Here is a 20,810-nt window from a genome sequence, read left to right on the forward strand (position 1 = left end):
CCACAATTTCTTGCTCTTTGATTTGCAGTTTATTCTCAACTTCGCCAGGAAAAGTGTTCTTGATAACAAAGTGCATGGGCTGCGGCTGCTGCTTGTATTCTCAGTAGTATATGCTCAGCCTATATGAATGCATGCATGCATGTGCTGTGTATACAATGGCTATGTGCTGCCACACTGTAACACAGGCCTTATTTTGCACATAATTATACTGTTATCGTCAGTGACCAAGCAGCCCAGATTATAGGCTAGTAATATATTCTGTATTGGAGTTTAGATCTACATAAACATTATAGCCATTGATTCTCAACTCAACCTCCTATTACTGTTGTGCTGGCTTGACTCCACTGCTCAGAATAGACTTCTCTAGGGGGGCCCTATAATCACTAAGGGGGACGTATACCGCTAGTGCAATGGGGCCCCCCCTTACACCCCAAATCGCTAGCGTTTTAGGGCCGGGGGCCCCAAAATAAGGGGGGGGCCCATATCGCTTCTACACCGGTTGCAAAGGCAAAGAATTTCTTAGTCGGGCGCCGCCTCCCTCTACCGTCAAGGAGGGCGGCGACGCTCGACTAAGAATTTCTGTGCACTTGACAAAGGTGAGCTTCCCATGCAGTTCAGTTTCCACACCCAGCCAGCCCCTCCCCCTCACACTTTGCTCTAATGACGACCTTTCCCCGTTACTTATTTGTGGCAGAGGTCACCTTAAAAATAATGTACAGTAATGATTATCATAATTATAGCTAATAATTGATGCTAAAAAAAGTGACAATAAATACATTTGTTTGTTTGTTTGTATTATTGTTCCACTAATAATTATGCATAGCGCACAAAACTACAACAAATTAAAGCTGCCTCGTAGTTAGATAATAGAGCTACTATTTAGCCCCTGCAAGGAATAGTGCTAGGAGCACACAGAGGAGAATGGAGAGTGCCGTGACAGTGTGGGTGGGCGTGGCTCCAGCTGGTATAGGGTCTCCCTCGTTGATCACTCTAATCCTCCAGCCGAGGTTCTTGTGAGTGGCACACTGCATAAAGAAGGGGGGGCGAATACATAGCAGATGATCAACAAGTAACAAATCCAATCTGCAAAGAAAAGTCTGGAAAGTTTTCCAATGAACGGAAAAAACACAAACTAATAACAGTACCAAGAGCAGCTGGTTATAATAATTGAAGTACGACAAATTCATGGAACACTTCTCAATCTACTCAGCTAAATAAAGTGGGAAAACTATCAGTTTGTGAAGTATTTCTACACAATTTCAATCAAACCTATTATCATAGTGGATGAATCACTACTATATTTCGGGTAATTTTTAACTGCTCAGTTTCAACCAACATGCAATACACACACAAAAACAGACACAAAACAGAACGAATCAAAGGAGATGGTAAAAGTAACACTGTAGTACATACAGTCACGACAAAACTTCAAATTTAATTGGCTCACCTGATAGTAGACAGTGTCCGGAGTGTTCTCATCTGGGGTCCAGCTGAGAGTGCCGGCCTGACCCTGACTGCACCCTGAACCATCCTCTAGTTTAGAGAGGTAGTCATCGAGATCTTGACAGGAGGTCCTGGAGGCGAGGGCAGAGGGAGTCTCCACCAGTTCACACAGTCGACCAACTAGGGGAGAGGGGTGGTCACATGAAAACAATGCAGAGAGTAGCCAACTAGGGAGGGTCACATGACACACAATGCAGGGGGTAGTCTCACCTGCTGTTTCCTGATCACCTGTGAACCCAGCATACACCACCTCCGTCTGCACAACACAAGCACAACTAAAAGTAATATTGAGTACAGTGTGTAGCTATGAAACCATGCAAACTAACAGCTAACGAGCTTCAATAAACTGCTGAACAGTATATCAGCCTCACATTTCTGATGTTTGAGTCACTGATCCTGGAGCCAGTCATGGAGCTGGTGATGTACAATGGATGATAGGCTGACTCCACTGAGGGGTTTTCCCCACCCTCTACAATGAACGTGTACGTGCTGCCTCGCTGGACCACTAGCTCAGGAATCAAGATCCCATTCAGATACCAAGCAATGCCCCAACTAGGCAGACCTGTGCATGACAGAGAGAGTAGCTAGACATTGTGTACGTCTATATCTCACCAGCGATGCTCGTGTAACCACGGTTATTGCCAGACGGACCAATCACAGCTCTGAAGGTGGTATTGTCTCTAGCAATGATCCTCTGTCCTACATAGGGAGAACAAGTGGTACAAGAGATGGGTGTGGTTCCACACGAGTCTAGGGGAGTACGACCAAGGTGTAGTGGAGAATCAGTAGCCTGTGCTCGCAGGAAGTGTCTAAATGCTGTAGATCCAAGACCACCCACTCCCCACACTATGTACAGTTGTGTGTTGTCAGGGTCCAAAGGTCGATCGCACACCCCCACATCGGCTAGAGGGGGGAGATATCATTGAGTCTATAAGAGGGAGGGGCTACTAACATACTTGGAGTGAATGGACGGGTGAAGGTGACACACTGTTGAGTGTCATCTCTGAACCCACTCACTAATGTGGCATCATCAGTACAGCCTCTGACAGTGTCTGGACACGCCCCCTGGTCTGTCACACACTGTATACAATGGGATATAGAGGGAGTGTCTAGAGGGCGACTAGTAGCTGAGGTATACGTACCTGAGTGTAAGCGCTGAGGTGATAGTCGCGGGCATTGGGTTGTGAGGAGGAGTCCACCCAGGTGATGGTGGGGTCACCTCCAACCATCAGAGTGGAGCTATCACTGCCACTCACTCCAAACCCCATATACTGGTTCACACTGGAGGGGGGGGGGGGTCAAGGGGTGAGTATCACACTTAATACGTACGTAAGTAATTTGCAGGTACTTCTCTTAAGGAAATTGCAGTGTAGCAACAAACATGTGCACTTATATAGTATTGATCATTTTTTTGATGTAATTAAGCATCCTACGGTATATAAGAATAACTTACTCTGGGTTGGAGGAGAGACAGCCGCAGAGTTGGAACATGACGTTGGACTGTTCTCTGTCCACTCTCCATTTCAACCGTAGACTTGGGTCCAGGAACATGCAGTTGTTCAGTGGGGTGACCAGGGGGACCTCTATATTCTCAGGCTGTCGAGAAAGAAACATATTTATGTTACTGCACGTATGCTGTCCGTTTCAGAATACCTAAACTAGCTGTACAATATACTGGCTAATTGCCGTAATCACTATACTACTTGTAAAACAACCACTCTCACCTTCAAGGCACAGGTACTAGCGCCACCAACTTCATCATCACTCATCTGTAACAGGAAAAATTTGTGTTCATACTTCCATGTAATAACTAATACATAATTATGGAATGAAGAAATTATTCATTATTAATATTTCAGGACCATCTGCCAAAATCTGTGAGAATTGATAAAGTGTTTAGACTGAGAGCTAGGCTCGCATTATAATGCTACAACCTTTTCACCATGCAAACATTATTTTGCATTTCTGCTAAACTTTTATAGTACAGTAGGAGGATTGAACTCACAAACACACTTCTTGTGAGAGTGACTCTATTGAAGATAGCTGTGGCTGGTCGACACCAGATGGTGAGTGTGCTGATGTCACAAGCATCCACTCCGTCAGGAAGTGGGAGGAGTAACACATCATCATTATAGGACCGCCCTAAGTTGAAACGTCCATCAGCATTGCTATAATTATAAGGTGATAAATTGACTTGAATACAAAGATAGTGTGAACATGAGAAAGTTCACAGGAACAAAAGACCATCTCCATTGAGAACACAAACAAGATGCCTAGTGTGTGTGTATGTATCACGATACTCACTTGCTTCCAGGCACTGGGATGATGGAGCCTCCTCCAGAACTAAGCACAGGATCTCCAGGGCGATAGTAGTACGCAAACACTTCTGCATGAAAATATACATGATATTGGTATGCACTGACTACGTAGAGTAGTAGCCAGCTTATAATACAATCCATGTTAAATATTATAATTATGATAAAACTCACCAAAACCTCGCCCGTCAAAGGAGAAGTTCTCTAGTTGAATTGTTTTTGCATTGAGTAGCCTTACTCTTCCGCGGACATTGTGTGCACCGGGTGTTCGTTCAAACGTGCCCCAGAGGACTCCTAGTGTGTGGTGTGTATGGATGTGTGTGGGTGTGCAGAGCTGGGCTATATACATTTACATGTATATATAGGTAGAGAGAGCTAGCTAGTAGTATGATCTGTGAGTACAGTATGACATCATAATAACAATTACCTGTAGCTTGCTGTAGAGACAGTAGTATCACAGACAAACAGATTAGCAATCCAAACCTCATATCTATCTCTCTCTGCTTTTCTTGGACTGGCAAAGGTTTAATATATGATCAGATCTGTCACTGTACTGTACTGTACTGTACTACTATAAGAATCGCCAAGAGTTCTCTTGGTATCACCAGAGATACAAAAGAAAGGGGATTGGAAACGACCGCCCACGCCCTATGTAAAAGGACTGACATCCGGTGAAGCACTCCGTGTAATTATTGCGCTCGCAAATAATTACATGGAAAAGTTTTGTATCCCTGGTTTCTAGCTCTTCTATCCACTAGAGATCACTCAGGGCCTGGGAGATACTTGAGAGAAGTAAGCTTATACCACTGACAAGCTCTAAGTCCGTTGTCTTTACTCTGTTTCCAATTTTTTTGAGTTTAGCTTGAATTACTCTATGTCAACTTTTCTCTGTCCCTCCTGTGAAGTCAAAACAGCAAAGGACATTGCTTGACTTGGTTATTATGTATCTAAGTGCTACATAGAATGGCTTCATGCTATAAATAAGCTGTACTGTTCATAAACGTTTGCAGTATAGTCCTTCAAACTGCTTTAGTATACTTTTAGACACGCCACGGGCCTGTCCCTCCTACGACTTCATAGTAAAGGCTATTTCTTCTTGCATAGCATTTATTTGTCTAGTAATAGTGGCTGCATGGCTTAGTCGACTTTTTAGAGCTAAATTCTCTTTACTTTTTAGAAAAATCAACATTAAAAATGATCAATTTCACTGTTTCTATGTACAGCACATTTGTAGAGCAGTCAAGACTGGTAATGAGCATGCTGACTATAAATATAATCCTTTGTAGTTTTAGCCACGCCCTATAACACGGAATGCTTCACGCAAAAATTTCGTAAAAATTTCGTTTCCAATCCCCTTTCTTTTGTATCTCTGATATAAGACTAGGCTCTTTTGTTAAGACCCCTCTACAATGGCGGCATTAGATCTAGCTGTATATTGAAGCTGATATTAATATTATAGAAGTGCACAGCTAGCTCTAGTTTAATAGGTATAATACTCTCATGTTACTTGCTTCTCAGAGAGAACTGCAATGGCCGAGCCAGAGAACATACAAGAATTAATGGAGCAATCTGATCGGTGCTCAAAAGAAAAGAAATGGAAGGAAGGAGCTGAACTTCTCTCGTCTTATCACGATACCGACAACCCACAGCTATTGTGGAGGATTGTCAGGGATCTGTATCGGACTAGCAAGTACTTCTCGAAGGACGCTGGAGAAACTGAAGAGCTGGCAAGAAATGGACTAGAACTGGCAAAGAAAGCTCTTTCTCTTGAGAACATTCAGCATTCTGAAGGAGGTCTACAAACTTTGCAGTGAGCAGACCCAGTGACTTCTCATGTCTTCCTCCGATAAGGCTCAGGACTGGTGAGCTGCTACGGGTCTCTCCAGTCTCAGTATATCAGACATACTCCCTCTGCGCGAGCACAAACAAGTCTAGAAGGAGGAAACTGGCTAGAAAAGCTTTAGGAAAGCTTGTTAGCTTATTAGCTTTTCTTGAAAAGTTAATTACGTAATCGTTCATTAATTAACGCCCATCACACACGTGGTTGACAAAAACAGAGGATCAGGATTGGAAGGAGAGAGAAGAGAACAAGACTAAACCACTAAACACAGCCTGTCTAAGCCTAACTGTCAATTGGACTGCCACTATAAAGCTGGAAAGTTGCTAACTCCTTGGGGAAGGATGTCTACTGGCAAGATAATCTCAGAATCTGTGCCCAGGCTTCATGCTGTTACTCTTGTTCGCAGTGGAATAGGCAGACCGTACTGGCAGAAGAGAACACTCCAAGCGCTCGGTTTCACAAAATTGCAACAAACTATCATTCATAAGAATACAGCTTCTATTAACGGAATGTTGGCGTCTGTAAAAGAGCTCATAAAAGTGCAGCCAGTTGTGTTCAGAACTGATTTTGAAAACTCACCAAATGGGAAAAACTTTTTGGCTCATAATGGACACTACTTTATCGATCCGAAAGAGTGGCCAATGGAATTGATCTGTGATGAGCCTGAGACAGCAGCAAACGTTTCAGACTAACATCATAGGTATTAATATAAATTGCTCGTGTGTGTGTGTTGTTGTGTGTTATGGACTGTTCATGATAATTAAATTAAAGTGCATTCGGGGCTGCTGAACTGATGTTGTTAAGTTTGGGACCTTTGGCCATTATTTTGTTTACCTTAACCATCGTAGATACCCCGAATTGAGAAAGATTACTGAAGTCAAGAGTATGTTCTTGCTAAAGTTGTTTGCAAAGTAAACTCTGTTTATCAATTTCATTGAGCATCTGTGTACACTGTGCAACCACAAACAGGAAACTTGAACATGATTTGTATTTGGGTATTCCCGGAATCCCATATAGAGATGGGCGTGGTGGCTTCGCATGTTTAGTTGCCAGCTATCTGGCTATCTAAGATCATATAACCTTTGCCAGTCCAAGAAAAGCAGAGAGAGATAGATATGAGGTTTGGATTGCTGATCTGTTTGTCTGTGATACTGCTGTCTCTACAGCAAGCTACAGGTAATTGTTATTATGATGTCATACTGTACCATACTCACAGATCATACTCTTAGATATATATATCTAGCTAGCTCTCTCTACATACCTATATATACAATCATGTATATAGCCCAGCTCTGCACACCCACACCCACCCACACCACACATCCACACACACCACACACTAGGAGTCCTCTGGGGCACGTTTGAGCAAACACCCGGTATACACAATGTCCGTGGAAGAGTGAGGCTACTCAATGCAAAAACAATTCAACTAGAGAACTTCTCCTTTGACGGAAATGGAGCTGGTAAGTCTTATCCTAGCTGAAGCCTTGTAGCTAAATTGTACAATCGTAGTCTAAGTTGAATGTACAGTATACTATTATGAACCAAGAGCATTTTTGGTTGTTTCTTTATGGCATGCAAGCTAGCTATCACTCCATCACATTAGGTAGTAAGTCCGTGCGTATCATTCATGATCAAATTATATATTTTTATTTAGATGTGTATGTCTACTACTATCGCCCTGGAGATACCGTGAGTAGGTTTGGAGGAGGCTTTATCATCCCAGTGCCTGGAAGCAAGTGAGTATCGTGATACATACACAGTAGGCATCTTGTTTGTGTTCTCAATGAAGATGGTCTTTTGTTCCTGTAAACTTTCTCATGTTCACACTATCTTTGTATTTCCTTATATAGCAATGCTGACGGACGTTTCAACTCAGGGATACCCTACAATGATGATGTGTTACTCCTCCCACTTCCTGACGGAGTGGATGCTTGTGACATCAGCACACTCACCATCTGGTGTGACCCCTTCAATTCTATCTTCAATAGAGTCACTCTCACAAGAAGTGTGTTTGTGAGTTCAATCCTCCTACTGTATATACTATAAAAGTTTAGCAGAGATGCAAAATAATGTTTGCATGGTGAAAAGGTTGTAGCATTATAATGCGAGCCTAGCTCTAAGTCTAAACACTTCATTAATTCTCATAGATTTGGCAGATGGTCCTATAATTTCATCATTCCATTAATTTTTCCTGTTACAGATGAGTGATGATGAAGTTGGTGGCGCTAGTACCTGTGCCTTGAGGGTGAGAGTGGTTGTTTTACAAGTAGTATAGTGTAGCAGGATTAGTGCCTTTATTGTACAGCTTAGTTTAGGTATTCTGAAACGAACAGCATACGTGCAGTAACATAAGTATGTTTCTTTCTCGACAGCCTGAGAATATAGAGGTCGCCCTGGTCACCCCGCCCCCCCCACTGGACAACTGCATGTTCCTGGACCCAAGTCTACAGTTGAAATGGAGAGTGGACAGAGAACAGTCCAACGTCATGTTCCAACTCTGCGGCTGTCTCTCCTCCAACCCAGAGTAATTTATTCTTATATACCGTAGGATGCTTAATTACATCAAAAAATGATCAATACTATATAAGTGCACATGTTTGTTGCTACACTGCAACTTTCATAAGGGAAGTACCTCAAATAGTGCAAATTACTACTTCTATGGCTTAATTGTGATTATGAATAGTAGGCTGTATCTTTCACTTCAGAGCGTCAAATTATTGCCTAGCTATTCCTTTATTGGTCTAGGCTGCCAGCTATCTCATCCTCTACATGTATCACTTTAAATTTACAGTCTGTCAATTGCTGTAAAGTTTCCATATAATAATCTATTAGTGATACTCCCCCCTTGACCCCCTCTCTCCAGTGTGAACCAGTATATGGGGTTTGGAGTGAGTGGCAGTGATACCTCTACTCTGATGGTTGGAGGTGACCCCACCATCACCTGGGTGGACTCCTCCTCACAACCCAACGCCCGCGACTATCACCTCAGCGCTTACACTCAGGTACGTACACCTCAGCTACTAGTCGCCCTCTAGACACTCCCTCTATGTACAGTGTGTGACAGACCAGGGGGCGTGTCCAGACACTGTCAGGGGCTGTACTGATGATGCCACATTAGTGAGTGGGTTCAGAGATGACACTCAACAGTGTGTCACCTTCACCCGTCCATTCACTCCAAGTATGTTAGTAGCCCCTCCCTCTTATAGACTCAATGATATTTCCCTCTCTAGCTGACGTGGGTACGTGTGATCGACCTTTGGACCCTGACAACACACAGCTGTACATGGTGTGGGGAGTGGGTAGTCTTGGATCTACAGCATTTAGACACTTCCTGCGAGCACAGGCTACTGACTCTCCAATACACCTTGGTCGTACTCCCCTAGACTCGTGTGGAACCACACCTCTCTCTTGTACCACTTGTCCTCCCTATGTAGGACAGAGGATCATTGCTAGAGACAATACCACCTTCAGAGCTGTGATTGGTCCGTCTGGCAGTAACCGTGGTTACACGAGCATCGCTGGTGAGGTACAGACATACACAATGTCTAGCTACTCTCTCTGTCATGCACAGGTCTGCCTAGTTGGGGCATTGCTTGGTATCTGAATGGGATCTTGATTCCTGAGCTAGTGGTCCAGCGAGGTAGCACGTACACGTTCATTGTAGAGGGTGGGGAAAACCCCTCAATAGAGTCAGCCTATCATCCATTGTACATCACCAGCTCCATGACTGGCTCCAGGATCAGTGACCCAGCCATCAGAAATGTGAGGCTAATATACTGTTCAGCAGTTTATTGAAGCTCGTTAGCTGTTAGTTTGCATGGTTTCATCGCAACTAGTGTACACACTGTACTCAGTATTACCCTTAGTTGTATTTATGCTGTGCAGACGGAGGTGGTGTATGCTGGGTTCACAGGTGATCAGGAAACAGCAGGTGAGACTACCCTTGCATTGTTTGTCATGTGACCCCCCTAGTTGGCTACCCCCTGCATTGTTTGTCATGTGACCACCCCTCTCCCCTAGTTGGTCGACTGTGTGAGCGGATGGAGACCCCCTCTGCCCTCGCCTCCAGGACCTCCTGTCAAGATCTCAATGACTACCTCTCTAAACTAGAGGACGGTTCAGGGTGCAGTCAGGGTCAGGCCGGCACTCTCAGCTGGACCCCAGATGAGAACACTCCTGACCCTGTCTACTATCAGGTGAGCCGATTAAATTTGAAGTTTTGTCGTGACTGTATGTACTACAGTGTTACTTTTACCATCTCCTTTGATTCGTTCTGTTTTGTGTGTGTATTACATGTTGGTTGAAAAATTATCCCTTGAAATACAGTAGTGATTCATCCACTGTGATAATAGATTTTTAGTTTGATTAAAATTGTGTAGAAATACTTCACAAACTGATAGTTTTCCCACTTTATTTAGCTGAGTAGATTGAGAAGTGTTCCATGAATTTGTCGTACTTTAATTATTGTAACCAGCTGCTCTTGGTACTGTTATTAGTTTGTGTTTTTTCTGTTCATTTGCAAACTTTCCAGATTTTTCTTTGCAGAATGGATTTGTTACTTCTTGTCATGTATTCGCCCCCCCTTCTCTATGCAGTGTGCCACTCACAAGAACCTCGGCTGGAGGATTAGAGTGATCAACGAGGGAGACCCTATACCAGCTGGAGCCACGCCCACACACACTGTCACGGCACTCTCCATTCTCCTCTGTGTGCTCCTAGCACTATTCCTTGCAGGGGCTAAATAGTAGCTCTATTATCTAACTACGAGGCAGCTGTAATTTGTTGTAGTTTTGTGCGCTATGCATAATTATTAGTGGAACAATAATACAAACAAACAAACAAATGTATTTATTGTCACTTTTTTTTAGCATCAGCTATAATTATGATAATGTATTTATAACATTTTAAGGTGACCTCCAAATAGCTAATAAGTAACGGGGAAAGGTCGTCATTAGAGCAAATGAACTCAAGTCTGCAAAGGTGTGGGGGGGAGGGGCTGGCTGGGTGTGGAACTAAACTGCATGGGAAGCTAACCTTTGTCAAGTGCACAGAAATTCTTTGCCTTTGCAACCTGGTTGAAAGAAAGTGAGTGGACATGATGTAAGACTAGGAGGTGTAGGCTATTTTGTTAGGACCCCTCTACAATGGCGGCATTAGATCTAGCTGTGTATTGAAGCTGATGTTCATTATGAGAAGTGCACAGCTCTAGTTTAGGTAATACTCTCATGTTACTTGCTTCTCACAGAGAACTGCAATGGCCGAGCCAGAGAACATACAAGAATTAATGGAGCAATCCGATCGGTGCTCAAAGGAAAAGAAATGGAAGGAAGGAGCTGAACTTCTCTCGTCTTATCACGATACAGACAACCCACAGTTATTGTGGAGGATTGTCAGGGATCTATATCGGACTAGCAAGTACTTCTCGAAGGACGCTGGAGAAGCTGAAGAGCTAGCAAGAAATGGATTAGAACTGGCAAAGAAAGCTCTTTCTCTTGACAGCACCAGCTACTTATGCTATAAGGTGACAATGCATTGTCTAATAGTGCATATAAAACCTATTATTATTATTGTATCTACAGTTCATTAGTGCATTGAATGGGGGTATTTTGCAAACTGGTTTTTGTGTAAACTGTGTTTCATAGTGGAAATATCATCCCCCACTAACTAACAGTGTTTGTGATATTTGCAGTGGGCTGGTATAATCCTGAGTCACCATAGTGGACTAGTGGGGCAGAAGGAGAAGATTGCAAGTGCTGTACAAGTCAGAGAGTACTTCGAGGTACATTGCTCTCTTGAGATAAATCTATGAATGCTTGTTTGTAAAGCTGTTGTGTTGGGTAAATTTTCACTATAACTCCAATCTCAATAATTGATAGAAAGGTCAGATTAGAAAACTCAGAACATGTTGGTGGTTACCTAGCCTCGTTCCCAGGCCTTACTTTTTCTTGCTGTTGTCACTGTTCATCCATAAATCACTACATGTAGAAAGACATAGTGAGGCAGCAAAGAAAGAAATGGGCGTACAGTTAAGAAAAAGTAAGGCCTGGTTTGGGAAATCGCGTGATCCACAAGGATTTTTATGAACGTGGGCGATATGTAGCCCACAATCGTGACGTAAGGTATTCTCCCACGCATTCAGAGTTAATAAGACTGTATATGTACTGAGACAACCACCAAGCTGTGCTGCAAGTCAGATCAGAGAACCAGCGTGGCCAGCTCTGGTGGCAGTAGCTACCTGCTATATATGATAATGATGACTAAGCTATTCTTGATCTATACTAGCATGTAGAAAGACACAAGAAAAGGTAATAGTCTGATAGAATCTGAACACACAATCTAGACTAGTAGATCATCTAAGGCATATAGCTAGCTATAGTGCTTGCAAACTTCCAGTTCCAAGTCCATGTCCAGCTTGCTGCAGGCAAAGTTTTATTAGTCATAGATATCTGCGTGGGCAGTCCAACATCTCTAGCTCAGCATGCCCACGCTCATTTTCACCCTTCTACCACCCTTCTACCCTCACGCGACTTCCCGATACAGGCTCTCCTTTTTCCTAATTCTACGTCTATTTCTTTCTTTATTCCTCCAATTAATACCGTATTTTATCTCATTGAACGATTAAGACAGTATTTTATCTTATTGAACGATGTGATAAAGAACAGAAAAAGGAGAGCCTGTGTAGAGGCTAGTGGTTACCCTCAAGTCTTCACTTATACCATGTTTTAAGTCTCCAGATAGGGTGACCTTTAAAGATAGCATGTGTATAGAAATAAAGTGAGAGAGAGCTTGTTGTAACACCTTGTATTATTTCTCTGTTATAATTATAGAAAGCCATTGAACTCAATCCAAACGATATGCCATCGAAACACCTCCTGGGACGATGGTAAGCAACGTACACACTTCCCCAGCACAGCTAACTATATTAGCCCCGCCCATACAGGCACTACAACGTGGCCTCAGTCCCGTGGTACGTGAGGAGTGCAGCCAAGCTGATATACAGTAGCCCTCCCACATCCACCTATGAGGAGGTGAGTGTTCTCATTAAATATCCCATAAAAAAAATCTTACTATAATTATACTGAATGCCATATTTTCTGTAAATCTGATTGTTCCAAACTGTAAGTTATGCTAAGGTATAGCTATACATTTAGAGGCTTGAAGTCTAAAAAGCCACAGTTGTTATAGTGTGTCCTCTGTTACTGTAATTGATGTACTGTATCTACATGTAGGCGCTGAAGCATTTTGAGGCTGCAGAGAAGCTGAACAAGCAGGAATTTGTTGACAACTGGCTATATTTGGCCAAGACGTACTACCAACTGAGTGACAAGGTTCAAGCAAAGAAATGGGCCTCCACTGTTTGTGAATTCAAAGGAGCTTCCTCACCTGCTATTGTGGAGGCTAAGACTGAGTGTGAACATTTGCTAGGAAAACTCTAGTATCTACGTACATGTAGTTAATACACTTTGTTGCAACATCTCAATTGTGTGTAATTGTGCCAAGACATTGATTTATTATGCTACTGGCTAGAAAGATAATGTTTTCACAGTTTGTTCTAAAGACGATCTTTCCCTTTACATTACCTGTTTCAATGTTGTAGCTGCCGTGAGACCTGCATGACCTTGCTTCCTCTCCATGCTTCCTCTCCATGCTTCCTGGCCTGGCCTTTATAGATTAGCCACACTGGTTCGCCCTGTGCTAGCAGTTAGACTAATACGAGTGACAGCAACAATGGGAACTAATAGCAGCAAAGAAGGAAACACGGACACTATGTTCAAAGCTGGTGAGGAGCCCAAACCTGAGCTCAACTTCACTGAGCAAGAATTGAGGGCCAAGCTCTCAGAAGAAGAGTTTAATGTCACCCAGAATAAAGGTGAGTAGATCTATCTAGTCCATTCCTTGTAGTTTCTCTGAAATGTTAGAACTGTAGCTGATGGTGACAAAATTAATGGTAATACTATGTACTATACTACGATCACTACACACACACACCCACGCACACACACACCCACGCACGCACACACACACACACCCACGCACACACACACACACACACACAGGCACAGAGAGGGCATTTACAGGTCGCTATGTCGACGTTAAAGAGGATGGGAAATTCCACTGTGTAGTGTGTGACACTGTTCTCTTTGATTCTGACAAGAAGTTCGAATCAGGAAGTGGTTGGCCTTCGTTTACTGACGTGGTTGAGAAGGCTAATGTCCATCGTATAGTGGACACTTCTCTTGGTATGGAGCGTGCGGAAGTGGTGTGTGCCAAGTGTGGAGCACACCTTGGTCATGTGTTTAACGATGGCCCCTCGGAGGACACTGGACTGAGATATTGTGTCAACTCATGTTCCCTCAAGTTCAACGAAAAGTCTTAAGAGGCCATATACAATCAATTATACCAGTCTTTTTAATGACTATGTAGCTTGCTCATACTTAATTTGCTTTGTTTTTATCTATGATTGTTTTCCAAACATGCCATATTAAAATTGTCGATCTTTGAATAATAATAATTCTATACAAGGTTAGGGTTACGTTGAAATTTTGTCAGAACTGATAATAAAATAAATAATTAAAACTATAGGGATGGGGTTGTCACGCTAACATTGCTTGTTCTAATAGTACACTGCCCGGGGGCATGAGTCCGACCAATCGCATTGCTCTCAGCGTATTGACTGACCACCACAGCTTCACAGACAGCCACCTGTGTATGTGTTAGGGGATATGATGAGCTAAATATACTATGTTAAAAAATATGTATGGCTACCTCAAATATTACTTGAGTTGTATAGCTATACATAAGACAGTGTGCACGGTGTGCTCGTCAATATTTACATTAGTCTGAAGTCAAAGTTGACTGCCTCCACCCAGCTAGACACTGAGCCCCTCCACGTTCTTTGGCTAGGGTCAGTCGAAAGAGAGGCCCCATGGATGGCACTGTATGTGTGAGGTGTGTGTGTGAGGTGTGTATGTGTGTGTGTGTGAGGGAGGGGGGTAGTGAACTACTGGAACAAAAATGTTAGCATGACATAATTATAGATTGAATCTAATTAAAAGTGTATAGAAGGTAACAAAACAAAATTAATGTGCGTACATGCAGGCCCTAATTAAAAGGAAAACCTACAAGTATCGTTACAACAGCAAACCTTTTAGCCATGATATTAAACCGGTTGACAGGTGCTCCCAATTCTCTGCTCACAGAGCGTACAATGTTGATATTACGCAGTATGATTATCATGGATGTCGGTAAAGCTCGAAGAACTTTCATAACACCGTCAAACTGGAAGAATGTATTTTTCACTGCCTCCACGTCCTCCTTGGTCAACATAGAGTTGGCTATCCCGAGCATCTTCTTGTGTGTGGCAATACTCCGACTGGTGAGCATCACAGCTAACAGTTCATAGTCTGGGAGAAGACGGACAATGTAGTGGAGACTTGTGTTGCATGATCATTGTACGTGTCACAGCTAACAATAGCTAGCATTCTAGTGCAGAGAGAACTGTACGTAGAATAGCAACGTGCCAACTTTTGATACAGGAGGTAAAAAAAAAGAAGCTTCTCTCACCTTCCACCCCCAGTTTCTGTGCTTCGTTTTGAATCACATTCAAGTCGTTCTTGACGATGCTCTTCCACATCTTACACAGGCTCACTCTCATCTCCTCCTCCAGCCTCGTGTATAGCCCGTGGTCTAACAGCACTACCTGTGCCGTCTTGTTGTTGTGAGGGGCGGGCCGTATGAGCACGTTGCCAGGGTGGGGGTCGCCGTGGACAAACCCGGTCAAAAATATCTGGTGGCTGAATGTTGTGATCACCTTCCTGGCCACCTGCGTGTGTGTGGGGGCAGGGTAGTGTGTGTGTGTGTGTGGGGGGGCAGGGTAGTGTGTGTGTGTGTGTGTGTGTGTGTGTGTGTGTGTGTGTGTGTGTGTGTGTGTGTGTGTGTGTGTGTGTGTGTGTGTGTGTGTGTGTGTGTGATCCTACAAAGCCCTCCCTCTAGCTTACACACTCATACACACACCCACACACCCACACACACACACACACGCGTCAGCCACACACCCCACACACACTCACGTCAGCCAGACTCAGTCCCATCCTCTGGATGCTTTCTCTATCGCTGGATTTGCAGCCATCAATCCACTCAGCAGTCAACACCCTCTTGGAGGTCAGCTTCCAATGGACGTGTGGCACGTACACGAATGGCAGCTCTCTTAAGTCACGACCACACTGTTCCAAGTTGTGAGCTTCATGCTCAAAGTCCAGCTCCTCTGCCAGTGTCTCCCTGAGCTCCTGAAAGTGGTGTGTGTGTGTGTGTGTGGGGGGGGGGGGGATTCAGAGCCTCCTTCACGAGGCCTCAGAAAGAGTGCGGCCTGGGATCAAGGCTAGGGTATTCAGAGCAGGCCTAGTGGGAAAACACTATACCCTCACATGTTTTGTTCATACCACAGTCTACCACTGAAATATCCCACTTTAGCGAGTATAATTCCTGCCAACCACAGATTGCTTGAGGCTACAACAACATGTAGTAATAGCTCTAGTTAGCAACTACGTAACTAGAACATGTTAATTCTCACTATTATGCCCAAAACTATACCTAATGAGTTGGTATAATTATATAAATTTTTGCGGAATGACTGTTAGAAAGGTTTTCACGGATTTAATTTTGCTGAATAGCAGCCAATTTGCAGCATATGCATGCGATATTGTATAAATGTTCGCGGGGTACATACTTAATCAGTGAAAACCACAAATATTTTAACCCTCGACTCGAAATATACCCACTACTGTACTCGCTACTGTACACACCTCAAATATCACACCTCAAATATCCATGACAATGAGAACCTCGGATGTACAATAGCGACCAGTTTGAGCAGTGTCTTGATAGTCCATATGTCGCCCTCGTATCTGTCTCTCAGGTCTATGTACTGTGCCTTGATGGCCACCTCCCGGTTGTCCTTGGTTACGGCCTTAAACACCTGGGCTAAACTGGCGGCTGCCACGGGTTCAGGGTTCAAACTGGCAAAAAGTTGCGAGGGAAGTTGACCAAAGTCCTCCATGAAGAGAAGGTCCAACTACACAAGTTGGAACAACATTTCAAAATAATTCTAATAGGCTAAATAATTATTGTTAGATAAAGGAGGCTAAATTCTGTATGGCAACTATTTCTTACCTCTCCAGATTTCCTAGCCAGTGCCTGCAAGAGAGAGAGAGAGAGAGAGAGAGAGAGAGAGAGAGAGAGAGAGAGAGAGAGAATAATAATTATGATAATAGATATACAATGATCCAACCAGAAATTAGAATAACTAACGGAAATGTAATTTAATATACACGTAACCCTAGAAGAGGCCTTGTATTCATAGTACAGTTTAACTGGCTTGTACTACGTATGTTTAAACTGACAAGCAAATTCATTGCATAGCTATAGTAACAGTGACGTCAAACAGTAGGTTATAAGCATATTCCTGACACTTGAATCCGGCCATCGCTTTTACTTTATAGTGACAAGCAAATTTATTACATAGCTATAACAACGGTGACGCACATTCCTGTCATGGTTCATATGAATATGCTTATAACCTACTGTTTGACGTCACTGTTGTTATAGCTATCCAATGAATTTGCTTGTCACTATAAAGTGAAAGCGATGGCCGGATTCAAGCGTCTATGATTCGATTCAAGCAAGCGATTGTGAAGGCTGTGTTTCTGCATCTCTATCAAAGGCACTTCAAGAAAGCGAACTGGTGCTACTCATATACTCTTGCCTTTACTAATGGGTAATATAACTAGGACAGCAGTTATTCTGCTGGCTGGATCTTTTCTGTTTGTTGCGGCCAGTCCTCTAGCATGTGATGAAGATCAGCTCAGTGCTGAAATCGAAATAGACGCTAACAGTCTTCAAGTCACGTAAGTTGTTGACAAATGCTATCTGTTTGAATATGCAACATCTGTTAATTTTCTCTGGTTATACATCAGATTAACAATTACAAATACTGACAAACAACAAGGAGCTTGTGCACTGAAATGGAATACAATGATGGACAATCTGTACTGGGCCAGTGCTGTTGAGGTGTGGGAGTTGGAGGGTGAAACACTTCTGCCCTATTCAAAACCCGTGATTCCTCTTCGCCAAAATATCTTGGATTCTGATTATGAATACTTTGGCAAGTCTTATAACAGTTTAATGGTGATTGCTAAGCTCTAACATGGTACTAACTATATCTATTCAGGAAAGGGTGCATCCAAACAGTTTACTAGAAACCTGGGTACTTTCTTCTCATTTGAGGACAACAATTATTATTGGATTCAAATCGAAACTAAGATCCAGGTATTACTTTAATTATACTTATTTTGCCTACAATCTATACAGGACTGCTACAAATCATCAAGTGACTCTTGTTCATCTCGGGAGGCAAAGCAGCACGATGAACTGGAATACAGCAATACAGACAAAGCATCAAAAGTACGCATTTTTTTACTACGAAGTCTGGATGGTAGTTCTCTAATAGCAAAATATTTATTAAAGACTTAGTGTAGCTACATCTGTTATGCATGAAATTTTACTTGCAGAGTGAGACACTTATAGCTACAAAAAGACATACGGCTACTAAACAAACATTTACAAAATGGCTGGCGACCCAGTCTCTTCTCTACCAAACTTATATAATTGGAGACCATACTATATTTGCTGCATTTGGTACCCATACACCGTCTAAATTCAATGACTTAAAGGCTGCTTACGACAAAGCAAAGCAGTACCTTAAGGAAGCTGTTGACTACTTGCAAACTTATATAATTGGAGACCATACTATATTTGCTGCATTTGGTACCCATACACCGTCTAAATTCAATGACTTAAAGGCTGCTCACGACAAAGCAAAGCAGTACCTTAAGGAAGCTGTTGACTACTTGCAAGACCAGAAAAGAGCAACTCTGCTGTATGAGAAGTGGTTCGGCGAGTTAAATCAAGAAAATTACGATGAAGTGAAAAAAAATTTTGTTGACACTAAAAACGGCCTTAATCATCCTTACGTGTATAATATTCTCCCTGAGAAGCTATGTGGGAAAGATGTATTGGCAGCCGTGGATGCCACTCTCAAAGGAAAAAAGCAACATGTAGTTAATGTTTGTCCATTGTTTTTCAAGCCTTCAACGGAATTGGATGAACAGATTATCACTATCATTCATGAAATGACGCACGACTCGGCAGCCACTGAAGATGAAAAGCTGTTAGTGAGGGGTAAGCAAAAAGTATGCTATAATGAACAACTCTGCAATAAACTGGCTAAAGATGATCCAAAAAGAGCAATTGTCAATGCAGACAATTATGCCCGTTTTGCCATAGAAGTGAAAAACGCTAGGCAGGAGTTGTAGTAGAGTCTCTGAATGCAGTAATTGAGAGAGGTAGATACGCATGTAGCCTAGTATAGATCTACATAATTATATATGATTATATAGATCTTGATACATGGATATTTAGATATTACTCTTATTATAGGTATGTGTTTTAGAACACTTAGACTTCATTACTGTGTTAGTGTTTTAGTTACCATAATATAGTTTGTGTTTAGGAATGTTTATTGGTAATTGTAATTATCTCTCCTAGAGCAGCGCCTCTTGTTCTGTACAATAGTTCTTTGTTGTAAAGAGGCCCTGTGCGTCTCTGTGTATACCATACCATGCATGCATGTTCAGTTCTGTCAGTTGTTCTCATTGATATCTAATTGTTGTGTGAAGTTCTAAACTAAAGTCGAAGATACGCGCTGTACCGCTGGTGCTTGTTGAAACACTGTTACCAACAACTCTTAGTATTATACCCTGTTCAGTAGCGTGCGCAGCAGATGTAGAGTGATTGATGTGTGTTTCGGTTTGTGTGTTTAAACTGTTTAAGCAAACTAGACATTTTTATGAACTGCTTTAACTGCTAATGAGACAGTGGTTGAAAAATAATAAGTTCGAAGCCGACAAAAAAAAACTGTTTAATTTCTAATCGAATAATCATTTCCTGTTAAGGTAAAACAATTATCATATCCAACGCACGGGGTGAACGCTCTACTGAGTATCTTGTTACCTGAGGCGTGCATGGGCGGCCACAGGTATAGTAGTACTTTGGTTTATTTGTCTGTTTGTTTGTGATATGTGAGTCTACTCACCTGGGTGCCATAGCACTGCGTTTACAGCATGGATAACCTCCAAATTTATATTCGTTTGTTTCAACCCCTCCAACACACACACACACACACACACACACACACACACCTTATCCTGGAGTGTCTTGAGTGTGTCGATGTACTGTCTGGGCAGGACCTGGTTGAAGCAACCCAGTCCTTGACCCAACTTGATGTAGAGGCCGCCATTCTTCAATGCTCCGCTCACAATACGATCAGCTGACCTCTGGTGTACAGGTGCGGCTGCTGTTTCATACTCATCACTTTCCTGTTACGAAGGATTAAAATTGGTAAGTATAAGAAATTACACGAACTTGCCTAATAATTAACTCACGGGATGTGTCTACACATCCTGTGTCATAATATGAATGGTAACTAAGTGTGAGGTAAGAAGACTGTAAAGGTTCTCATTAATTAATGACCAGTGTGGTTCAACCATGACTACCAATAAAATACTAGATTGATTCACAATAATAATTTTATATTCAAAAGTGAATGTATTACATAATCAAAGTCCCTACCTCGTCCAGTCCCCTAGTAGTCCACCAGTAGTCCAGGGATATGAGCAGTCCCACAGATATAGACCTGCACACCGTTGGTTGCCATAGCATCATCAATATTAAACACACCTTTTAATTAATAATAATACGAAAATTACACAATCAACTACACATGTACAGCTTGTACCTATTACTGTATTAGTCCTATACACACTTGCTACTAGTCTATTGTATATACTATGTGCATGTGTGATATAGTAGTGTAGTAGTTGCCAGCTGTAAAGATCTAGCTCACCTAAAGAACCTCCCTACTCCTTCTACTGCCACTCTCATCTTTCTCCTCTCAGTTGCACTGGCTCTCAGATAATGGTAGGCTCCCAGTCCACAGCCAGCACCTGATGCAAGCAGTACGACATTCCTTAAGATACGAGGCCGTCTAGGTCCCCTCCCTGAGCTCAAACTTCTTGCAAACATCATCTTCTAGT

General features: G+C 42.6%; 6 protein-coding genes across 10 annotated transcripts in view; 4 read left to right on the plus strand and 2 right to left on the minus strand.

The window, feature by feature from the left end:
• The window catches only part of LOC135344910 (protein Skeletor, isoforms B/C-like), a 6,081-nt gene extending 1,613 nt beyond the window's left edge, over nt 1-4,468 (minus strand). Inside the window, exons 1-13 of one of the 4 annotated variants that reach the window (XM_064542198.1) lie at nt 4,246-4,461; nt 3,993-4,112; nt 3,808-3,889; nt 3,509-3,671; nt 3,228-3,272; nt 2,957-3,099; nt 2,646-2,784; nt 2,460-2,583; nt 2,116-2,406; nt 1,875-2,065; nt 1,714-1,759; nt 1,448-1,623; nt 698-1,025 (exon numbers count right to left, since the gene is read on the minus strand). In XM_064542198.1, coding sequence (XP_064398268.1) covers nt 876-1,025; nt 1,448-1,623; nt 1,714-1,759; nt 1,875-2,065; nt 2,116-2,406; nt 2,460-2,583; nt 2,646-2,784; nt 2,957-3,099; nt 3,228-3,272; nt 3,509-3,671; nt 3,808-3,889; nt 3,993-4,112; nt 4,246-4,306 — 1,731 coding nt within the window. In that variant the 5' untranslated portion in view covers nt 4,307-4,461 and the 3' untranslated portion in view covers nt 698-875. Of the gene's footprint in view, nt 1-697; nt 1,026-1,447; nt 1,624-1,713; nt 1,760-1,874; nt 2,066-2,115; nt 2,407-2,459; nt 2,584-2,645; nt 2,785-2,956; nt 3,100-3,227; nt 3,273-3,508; nt 3,672-3,807; nt 3,890-3,992; nt 4,113-4,245 lie in introns of those variants that run through there. The other 3 variants (XM_064542195.1, XM_064542196.1, XM_064542197.1) reach the window with 3 other exon arrangements.
• A 2,204-nt stretch (nt 4,469-6,672) lies between these two features.
• LOC135344912 (protein Skeletor, isoforms B/C-like) lies at nt 6,673-10,563 on the plus strand. The gene is made up of 13 exons (XM_064542199.1): nt 6,673-6,834; nt 7,002-7,121; nt 7,316-7,397; nt 7,512-7,674; nt 7,862-7,906; nt 8,034-8,185; nt 8,525-8,663; nt 8,716-8,839; nt 8,892-9,182; nt 9,233-9,423; nt 9,547-9,592; nt 9,682-9,857; nt 10,257-10,563. The coding sequence occupies exons 1-13, from the start codon at nt 6,774-6,776 to the stop codon at nt 10,404-10,406; spliced, it is 1,740 nt and encodes a 579-aa protein (XP_064398269.1). The 5' UTR covers nt 6,673-6,773; the 3' UTR covers nt 10,407-10,563.
• Nucleotides 10,564-10,588: 25 nt separating this feature from the next.
• Nucleotides 10,589-13,211, plus strand: LOC135344933 (regulator of microtubule dynamics protein 1-like). Of its 2 annotated transcripts, none has more exons than XM_064542223.1 (6): nt 10,589-10,746; nt 10,907-11,182; nt 11,351-11,440; nt 12,489-12,544; nt 12,602-12,689; nt 12,891-13,211. In XM_064542223.1, the coding sequence occupies exons 2-6, from the start codon at nt 10,916-10,918 to the stop codon at nt 13,095-13,097; spliced, it is 708 nt and encodes a 235-aa protein (XP_064398293.1). In that variant the 5' UTR covers nt 10,589-10,746; nt 10,907-10,915; the 3' UTR covers nt 13,098-13,211. The 2 variants fall into 2 exon arrangements, with proteins under 2 accessions (XP_064398293.1, XP_064398294.1); XM_064542224.1 differs by having other exon boundaries at nt 10,668-10,761.
• An 82-nt stretch (nt 13,212-13,293) lies between these two features.
• On the plus strand, nt 13,294-14,173 carry LOC135344936 (peptide methionine sulfoxide reductase MsrB-like). Its single transcript, XM_064542227.1, has 2 exons — nt 13,294-13,531; nt 13,719-14,173. The coding sequence occupies exons 1-2, from the start codon at nt 13,294-13,296 to the stop codon at nt 14,036-14,038; spliced, it is 558 nt and encodes a 185-aa protein (XP_064398297.1). The 3' UTR covers nt 14,039-14,173.
• Nucleotides 14,159-20,803, minus strand: LOC135344916 (uncharacterized aarF domain-containing protein kinase 5-like). Its single transcript, XM_064542204.1, has 10 exons — nt 20,621-20,803; nt 20,347-20,410; nt 19,917-20,093; nt 16,831-16,854; nt 16,478-16,732; nt 15,732-15,947; nt 15,226-15,484; nt 14,807-15,065; nt 14,496-14,597; nt 14,159-14,364 (listed from the first exon to the last, which is right to left on the minus strand). Exons 1-10 carry the CDS (start codon nt 20,800-20,802, stop codon nt 14,256-14,258), a joined length of 1,647 nt encoding a protein of 548 aa, XP_064398274.1. The 5' UTR covers nt 20,803; the 3' UTR covers nt 14,159-14,255.
• On the plus strand, nt 17,268-19,393 carry LOC135344923 (uncharacterized). The gene is made up of 5 exons (XM_064542212.1): nt 17,268-17,564; nt 17,634-17,821; nt 17,888-17,985; nt 18,028-18,120; nt 18,228-19,393. The coding sequence occupies exons 1-5, from the start codon at nt 17,431-17,433 to the stop codon at nt 19,029-19,031; spliced, it is 1,317 nt and encodes a 438-aa protein (XP_064398282.1). The 5' UTR covers nt 17,268-17,430; the 3' UTR covers nt 19,032-19,393.
• Nucleotides 20,804-20,810: the final 7 nt, after the last annotated feature.

The sequence above is a fragment of the Halichondria panicea genome, chromosome 12 (assembly GCF_963675165.1).
Source record: "Halichondria panicea chromosome 12, odHalPani1.1, whole genome shotgun sequence".
NCBI classification, from domain to species: domain Eukaryota; kingdom Metazoa; phylum Porifera; class Demospongiae; order Suberitida; family Halichondriidae; genus Halichondria; species Halichondria panicea.